The sequence below is a fragment of the Nanorana parkeri genome, unplaced genomic scaffold, assembly GCF_000935625.1.
Source record: "Nanorana parkeri isolate BGI_ZX_2015 unplaced genomic scaffold, ASM93562v1 scaffold354, whole genome shotgun sequence".
Taxonomy (NCBI): Eukaryota; Metazoa; Chordata; class Amphibia; order Anura; family Dicroglossidae; genus Nanorana; species Nanorana parkeri.
Genome location: NW_017306622.1, coordinates 634,651 through 643,864, shown reverse-complemented (window position 1 = coordinate 643,864; position 9,214 = coordinate 634,651). Strand labels below are relative to the sequence as shown.

Genomic DNA, 9,214 nt, shown 5'->3' with positions numbered 1-9,214 from the left:
TTAAACAGACTCCCGTCGGCAAAAGTCGGCGGGAGTCTGTTTAAACAGCCCCGATGCTGGCGACGTACCCTGTACGTCGTCAGTCACGAAGGGGTTAAAGGACAGCTTCAGGTGACATTGCCCTATATAGGCTGGGTAGGTCTGCTTCAAATGCTTGTGTGAAGATATGCGCCATAATGAAGTCATGCGTGAACTATTTTGAGATTGTTTATTTTAAATGCTGCTGCACATAACTAGATATGCGCACACACACATACTGTTCATCCGTACACTATGATGTAAAAAACTTTTTTAGTTGATGATTGTTCCCCTTGTGAAAGCAGTTGATGTGTTCAGTCCTGGGACACGCGTTCCTATATTACAATGTTGGGCTGCAACAACTAATCGACATATGGCCCGATCTCAGAAACAAGTTGCTGGAAGACTGCCCAGGTATGCCTGCACTTTCCCCCCCACATGGTTCTCTATAATGTATTGCTGGGATAGTGGGATTAGTATTCCTCTGTTGCTGATGATACGTGATTAATCAAACTTAATAATCGGCTAACTAATCGATTTTGAAAATAATCGTTAGCTGCAGCTCTATTACAATGTATGGTAAAAGTCATGCATCTTGTCCTTTCCAACCAGATCAGATATTCTCTTCTGTTCTTCCAGTGCAGGATGGGGAAATCTGGCTGCTATGGGCAAGAAGAGCGAGCACTGATAAATACATGTCTCACTTGGTCTTTTTTTATAATTATAATAGCATCTGTCTTTTTCAGGGTGAAGAGCTAACTAAGGAGGAAATTGACATTCTGAGCGATGCTTGCACTAAGCTGAAGGAGCAGAAGAAGTTACTAACAAAGGAGAAGGAAGAGCTTCTGGAGCTGAAGGATGATGTCCAGGAGTACAGTGAGGTACAGGCAGTCCTACAACAGGCTCAGGGTTGTTATTGATTTGGGGCCAGTATCATTGTATAGAATCCATGTTGGTGTTCAGCGGTGCAGTGTGGTAGGTCCATTAACTGAACACACTCCATGTTAGTGTTTAGGGGTGCAGTGTGGTAGGATCAGTAACTGAATAGACTCCATGTTACTGTTTAGGGGTACAGTGTGATGAGACCAGTAACTGAATAGACTCCCATGTTGGTTTTCAGGGGTGCAGTGTGGTAGGATCAGTAACTGAATAGACTCCATGTTAGTGTTTAGCGGTGCAGTGTGGTAGGGCTTGTAACTGAATTGACTCCCATGTTGGTGTTCAGGGGTGCAGTGTGGTAGGTCCTTTAACTAAACACACTCCATGTTAGTGTTCAGGGGTACAGTGTGGTATGACCAGTATCTGAATAGACTCCCATGTTGGTGTTCAGGGGTGCAGTGGTGTGAGACCAGATGGTGATTGAACTCCATGTTGGACAGGACTAACATGGGGAACTAGCAGATTTCATGTTGGTGTTCAGGTACATGTAGTGGGGCCAGTAACTGAACAGACTCCATGTTATTATTCTGGAGGACTCTGTTGATGTCTTCCAGCATGATTAAGTGTTGTCTTCATCTTGCCTTATTTTTAAAGGATCTGGAAGAAATGAAGAAGGAGCTCTCCAAGACCGGACAAGAGAAGGTGGTTGAAGAATCGAAGGCCAGTAAGAGATTAACCAAGAGGGTCAATCGTATGATTATTCAAATGGATAAGATCATGACTGAAATGGAGAATGAGGACCGGGTACTGGATGAGCATGCACCAAGTGGCTCTGCCCCACCTGTGGGGTAAGTATAAGGGGATTGGTGATCGCCATGTAAAATATACACGTGTTGTTATTAGTGGCAAACAGATATTTGCTTTGTGTGTCACACGTGAGCCAGTGTTGGGACAGGGGACTAGGACAGCGATCACCTGAGTAGTGGCTTTCACCTGTCATGTCTTCCATGTTGCATGGTCACTTACTGTCATGTAGCTTTTAATGGTAGACGCACTAGTTACTCTTTCACATGTTACATGTTTTTGATTCATGCTGGAAGAAAAATCTTAGAGAACCAGTCACCAATGCACAGCTGCATCATCACTGGATTTCGATATATTTGCATTCTTTCCCTGACGGGACGGAAGTGTTAAATTTTAAAGGGTTCCTAATCTACTCCATGCTGATAACAGATACTCCTAAATCTGTTATAGGAAAATGGTTCTGTCAGGATAACATGTTCTGGTTTCTATGGGCCATCTTTTACTTATAGCTTTGCCCCAGCTTAATAGATTAGAACCAAAGATTCTAGGTTTTGTTGTATTGTGTCTAATACTTTCCAAGTCAAAAACGAGCAGCCAAAGATCTTCAGAGCTGTGGCCCTGGGGAAATTAGCATGGGTGCATAGACTCTAACAACAGTGGGCCCCTACACAGACATGTTTAAGAGCCTTGGTTCTCAACTGGTGGGTCGTGACCCAAAAGTGGGCCGCGACCCTGTGTTCAGTGGGTCGCTGTGTGCCTTCCATTGTGCTAGGTGAGAATCTCCTCCTGACAGTTCTCTCGCCAAGCAGCCATTCACAATATGATGCCCGGTGCAGAGTGTCTGCTTGAGGTGGTATGGGCTGGGGCTATGGCTGAGGGAGCTCTATCCATACGTACAACTCCCTTGCGTGTCCTGTAGAGGCGCCTGGACAGTAGTAATGTCACATTCTGGCTCCCTGCACCTGTTACAGGGCACGCAAGGGAGCTGTTCAAACATTGCACATATGGATGGTGTTCAATCATAGCATAGCAGCCCACACTGGACCCCAGGCTGAGGATCAACTCCTGCTCTTGTAAGGTATGGAGACCGGGTGGATCTTTTGAATGGCATCCCAAACGCACCTCTCACCCACAGTTCGATCGCCCGCACCAGAACACGCGGGACCGCAATACTGTGCATTCCATTGGAGTGCGACTTACTGACCATGGACAAATGTAGGTTCTGAGGTTACACGGGTTGAGAACCACTTGTTTAGAGTAAACATTTGCTCTTGTCTTAGTAACTTCAGGTTGGGGTTTATTAGTGTTTGTAACAATTATAAAGAAATTTAATCATTAGTACTTCTAAAGCAAACCAAAAGTGCCAAAAGATACCTCATTCTCCCACTGTCAGCACACACCTCAGTACTTCTACGTCCGGTTTGTTTTCCTATTGAAAAACAAAGTGCACCTATTCTTTTTGCTCTCTCCCCTGACCTAAACAATCCCGCCCTCTCCTTCCACAGATCTATATTTACTGAGATCCGAGGGCCGCTGCTCCAAAGTTTGTTGACATCTAGTGCTGCATTTCTCTCTCTCCTGGCCGGGACACCACCCCATAGAAGTCTGTGGGGCTGTAATGTGCACATGGAGCCAGCAGAAGGAGCATTGTGGTGCTGGATGTAAACAAAGTGGAACCATGCCATACAAATCTACGTGTGGGGGTGAGATTGTTTAGGTCAGGGGTGGGGGGGCAAAAAAGGATAAGTGCAGTTTGTTTTACTTTTAAACCTCTCCCTGCCTCCTGATATTGTTCAGTAGGGAGGGTTTGGAGAGGACGGAACCCAGGAATCTGCATTGAGAGCACACTGGAATTCTGGCCACAGGGTGAGCTGAACTGGAAACACGACCTGACAAAGGCTTATTGGGGGGTGCCTACCATATGCAGACAGTTCTGGCATGGGTACTTTGTTTGCACTTTAGGTTCGTATTACGACTTTGTATAATCATATGTACGTATAATATATGATTTTTATATTGTTTAAAACAAACAACTATACACAATCACCCCTTCCCTATTATTATGAGTGCATGGAAATGTAATCACTTGAGTAGATGAGGGCTTTTCTGTGCTCTAAGTGAAATAGTTGTCATATGGTACTGAGTAACCTGAAACACGGTAATACTTGGCTTGTCTGGCACTGCTATACAGTAATAGGAATACAGCATTGCCTGCGACTGCTATACAGTAATAGGAATACAGCATTGTCTGCGACTGCTATACGGTAATAGGAATACAGCATTGTCTGCGACTGCTATACGGTAATAGGAATACAGCATTGTCTGGGACTGCTATATGGTACTCTTCATACTCGGAATGCAGCATTGTCTGCGACTGCTATACAATGCACCTCATACTTGGAATGCAGCATTTCTGGAACTTTTTTTTCCTTCTCATATTTTGAATACCCTATCTTCTAGGATTGTGCTCTTCCTACTTAATACCTCCTATCCTATGTCCAGCATTGTGAAGGACTGCTATAATATGCTCCTCACAGTCCAAGGAGCAGATCACTGGACTGTGTATGGGTTTGATGTAGAAAAATATGGAATATCCTCAAATAGAAGCTGTTTAAGCATGCTCTCTTTCTTACTCCTCTACGTAGGTGTTTACATTTACCAGCACTCCCTAAATTAAGAGTAGATTGCCATGTCTTTTATTTGGTGTGCATCTCTTTACATATAAAAAATAAGGGCAATTCCATCAAGCAGGGATCTCGGCATATGGTGAGGTTAGTGTAATCGCATTGTCAGCGATTTCCATGAAGTCTAAGCCTTGTTTAAAAGTCCTAGCTTAAATGACTTCCACCCATGGGCTTGCACCTCTGTCTTATGAGACTCGTTCTGATTGGAACCGCGCAGTTTTGTTTGTCCCAGCATTTTGTTAGTATTGTAAAATGCATCAAAATGTTACAGTGCATGTAGATGGAACAAGCCCTTCAGTATTTTGAACTTAATCTCTGGGATCTTTTTGATCCCAGCCCATGTGAGCTGGAGGTCCTTCAGCTATAACTTTTAAGTAGCTCTAAACCCTACTTTACCCTCATGCATGTGTTGCATGCAGTTGTCTTTTAAGATGCCCTTAAAGACAGGGTCGGGTGAAATTCCGATATCTACTACCTGATTTTTAGAACAATTCAGTTCTAATCCTTTAGTGTTGTCCTCTTTGGCTTCCTAGTCTACATTCTCACGGTGTGTTCTGGGATTCCTGTGGCATGAATCCCAGGTGTTCCCATTCAGATGCGTCTGCTGTACCCATTTTGAAGTTAATGACAGGGTGATAGCGGCTGCACCTGTCAGCGGCAGTCCATGTGTAATTGTACATGATATGATTACTTGCGGTTTGGGATAGATGATTGTCGCTGGACACAGGATAGTTGCGTCCAGTGACAATCATCCATTCGAAACCGCATGTAATTGTGCATGGTACTGCTGCTGATAGATCCTGCCGCTGTCACCCCGTCACTTGAATGGATACAGTGACTGCATCTTACTGGGACACTAGGAATCCCAAATCGCCCGTGCAAATGAAGCCTTAAAGTGCAGGTAAAGCCACCATTTTTCAGCTTTAGATAAGAGCAGGGGAGGATTAAAATGCAATTCCACATTCTCAGGGGAATTTGGGAAAATGGAAATCTTGTTCCCTGCAGCGGAACGGATAAGTGGGGAGCAGTAAAGGTGGCTATATGCTGCATGGGAGCAGGAAGTTAGGTGAACCTGTTACTTTAACCTGCATGAATAAAGTAAAAGATCACTTTAAAATGGCCCTGCATATCTACCAGATCTTTTTCATACACTGGCTCCTGAGGTTTGCCCTGCCCTGTTCTAGGTGTATAACTAATTATTTATCTTTAGCTCATCATATCCGATGTCTGGCATGCTGTCAGCCCTTTTGCTTTGTGTACGTGTTTGGTTGTGTCTTTCTAATCATTTTCAGGTCTAATATGACCAGCAATCATGAGAGATCCCTGGCGTAATTGCCTGTACCCACCCCTCCTCACCCCTTACCGCTTGCTCTTTCTCCTCATGTTAATGATAACTGTTTGCTGTATACAGATTATATTTCGCCTTTAGGGAAAATCTAGTCAGCATTACTGAACTGGTTAACCTCATGAGGCACATTCAGAAGATCCCTGAACAGAAGCTGCTGAGAATTGCCGCAGCCCTGGATGAAAACAAGGATGGAAAGATCGACCTGGATGATGTGGCAAAGGTACGCGGAGGAAAAGCCTTAAAGTATCGGTGATCTTGTGTAGTTTATACAATGAAAATGGACTTGGAGAGGATTTATCTAAAGTTTGTGATATGCACATAGTCATCATCCACAGGGGCAAACACCTTTTGGCGTGGTACTGGCTCAGACCTACATTACCTGCCTTCTCTCTCAGAGAATACACAGACAAGACTTTCACCTCCTTTCTGTAGCTTTACTGGAGGAATGTCAACGAAATGTGAATGGCTAGAACCCTGTCAGTATTTTCCTTTTCCTCTGTCCTTGTTGGGGAGACTTCCTTTCACTTCCTGTCCCAGAGACACAGCAGGGTATAGGTACAAAATAGTCCTCAAGTTTACAATTAACAGTGGGATAATCTGCATGGTAATATCCATTGTTGGGGAGAGAGGACTGTGTACCTCTAAACTGAGTATTAGGGTGCTTAATGAAGGTGGGAGATTTCTGCTCTTTGGCAATGAGGTGAAGGAGAAGGTGGGGGACCAGCTGGGGTTGTCCATAAGCATTTGTAATAATAAGATGGTATTCTAATGCTGTTATAGTAATGGTTGGATGCTAGAGGAATTGGAGAATTTGATCCAGGTGCTCCCATAGTGAAACAAAGGCCAGGAAGCGCTTGTGTAAATGAGCTTTGGTTCCTCCATCCTCATGATGAGGTTAAGTTCCTTGGTCCATTCCCTAATGTGGGGAATAGTAGTGGTTCTAAATGTAGGGGTCAGTATCCTTCCTGCAAACGGAAGAAATCATGGCTTCAAAAGGCCCAGGGATAATTGAAAGTAGCACTCGGGTCACTGGCCATTGCACACATGTAATTTGGTTACACGTTTGGAAGACGGAGCTTTATTAGGGTTAGATGAGATGGCAGGTCTGTTTTCATACCAGGTCAAAATCCGGTACTTACACTGCTTGCATTACAAAAAAAGAAATAATACTTTTAATGATGTTGTGACGATTACAAAGCTGCATTGCCTTGTCTTGTGTATATCTGCCTGGAATCTTAGCATTTGATGACGTTCTTCTTGCCTCTCAGGTTGTGGAACTGATTGACAAGGAAGATATCAACATTTCCACCAGCCAGGTAGCTGAGATCATGGAGCTCCTGCAGAAGGAGGAGAAGCTGATGGAGAAGGAGAAAGCCAAAGAGAAGGCGGAGAAGGAGCAGATGGCCGAAGTGCAGAATTAAACATCCCAGACACATCATCTCCACTGACATATAACATTCACAATGCTGCTGCCATGTCCTGAGGTTCTTTTGCTTTTGAGGTGCCCAGCCGCATATTCACGAGCACTGTTTATACGTTGGTGAAATAAAGGCTTCCTTCAAGTCATCTGCCATCATTCCATCAGCATCAGGCTAAGTTTTATTTTTAAAGATTTCTTGTCGTTTGAATGAAAACCTGAAGATGAATTGTAAGATCACATAGAGCACAATATTATTTTTGTACACCAATCCCTCCATTTTGGTTTAGTTTCTGAGTGTTGGCAGAACAATTGTTTACTGCTAGTTCTGCAAACAGTTTAGATTTTAAACCTTTTTTTGTTGTGTGTTTTTTTTTGTTTTTTTTTAAAGGGTTTTTCAGTCTAAATGTAGAGTAGACTCCATGCTTTAGGGCAGTACTTAGAGTAGATAGCACTCCCCTTGTGTGCAGTATCGGGACCCTTTTCTTGTGGATTATACAGTGTCATCTTCTATTTAAAACACTGTGCCTTTTAAAGAAAAACTCTGGGAAATTCAGTAGTGGGGCTACACTCCCACTGAAAGGGTTAAGTGCTGGTTTTGTATAGGGGATGCAAATAAAACAGCTTACAGTCCGTGTATCCATCGCACTCAGAGCCGCTGCTCCAAAAATGGAGGGTGGGTGCAGTAGGTGTCAGCGAGTGGCTTCCGACAAAATATCAGTAAGGGATGGACACCGGCACTCCAAAGCAAGTTCAGTACGTGTTTATTAACGTACTAGTTGCAAGTAGAACACTATACAACATTTCAGGGTCTCACAGGATCCCCTCCATCAGGCAAACAAGTGATGTCTGATGAAGGGGATCCTGTGAGACCCCGAAACATTGTATAGAGTCTTCTACTTGCAACTAGTACGTTAATAAACACCTACTGAACTTGCTTTGGAGTGCCGGTGTCCATCCCTTACTGCAAATAAAGCAGCTGCCGCTTACCTCTCTCCCTCGTGCTCCAGCTATGGAATCTTTCTTGGTGTCCTCATGTCTAATGCAGGTCAATGCATAAGATGTGACGTCAGCGGTCCTTAGACCAATGGAGCCTGGGGGAGAAGCGGTTGCAGGGACCGGTCTAGCAGCCGGAAGACAGCCGGTGGGACCTAGATTCCGGTAAGAAATCTGCTTTAAGTCCCCTAGACAAAAGGATCCCTTAACACTTGAATGTGGGGGTAGCCCCACTGCATGGGTAACTTTTGGATTTTCGTTGTGTTCTTCTTTAACTCTACTTGAAAATGTCAGTTGTTGGAGTGATTGGAAGTGACTGCAATATCAGATTGTTCCTGCAGGTGGTGCTGTTGAGTACATTTGAAATGATAGAGCCCAGGCCAAGTAAAACGGGAGATGAGAGAATGGCCCGTCTTACTGCTATAGAGGGGTTGGAAGAAGTGTTTCACTTTTCATTTAGAATGGAAAACCCTTCATTATAACAGCCTCGCTGTTTTGAAAGGATATTGTACTTTGGCGTTTTAAAAAAAATATTTGATGCTTAATTTAATTTCACAAAGCTGCCTTGCAGGCAGAGAATGTATTATTGTGGTATATGCTTTTTGTGAGATTGCCTTCTTACCTAGAATAGGAAAGTACCTGTTTATCAAAGAAACATTGAGAATGTATTTTTTATTTTTATGCATTTTAATACAGTAGCGTTTGACGCAGTCACTAGACCAGGGGTAAGGCAACCTTGGCTCTCCAGCTGTGCTGAAACTACACATCCCATAAGGCATTGCAAGCCACAGGCATGACTACCAGGGGCAGAAGCATGATGGGATTTGTAGTTTCAGCACAGATGGAGAGCCAAGGTTGCCTACCCCTGCACTAGACCATCCAAGCCTTTATTACATGAGGTGCACCTTCCCCAATTACTAAAGCTTCTTCTTTTACCAAATGTAAAAACGGACAAATGATATGTATTTGGCATTATGAAAAGTATGTACAAATTTATTTATGAGACTGAAATGTTCATGATCTAAAATTACAAATTCTGTCTGGTGATCAATAATAAAAAAAACCTGT

The 9,214-nt window shown here is 43.6% G+C and overlaps 1 protein-coding gene across 1 annotated transcript in view; it reads left to right on the top strand.

Annotated features, from left to right (window-relative positions):
- Nucleotides 1-7,621, top strand: part of LETM1 (leucine zipper and EF-hand containing transmembrane protein 1) — a 40,526-nt gene extending 32,905 nt beyond the window's left edge. The window contains exons 11-14 of the mRNA XM_018558724.1: nucleotides 765-899; nucleotides 1,552-1,745; nucleotides 5,815-5,953; nucleotides 7,002-7,621. Coding sequence (XP_018414226.1) covers nucleotides 765-899; nucleotides 1,552-1,745; nucleotides 5,815-5,953; nucleotides 7,002-7,154 — 621 coding nt within the window. The 3' untranslated portion in view covers nucleotides 7,155-7,621. The remainder of the gene's footprint in view (nucleotides 1-764; nucleotides 900-1,551; nucleotides 1,746-5,814; nucleotides 5,954-7,001) is intronic.
- Nucleotides 7,622-9,214: the final 1,593 nt, after the last annotated feature.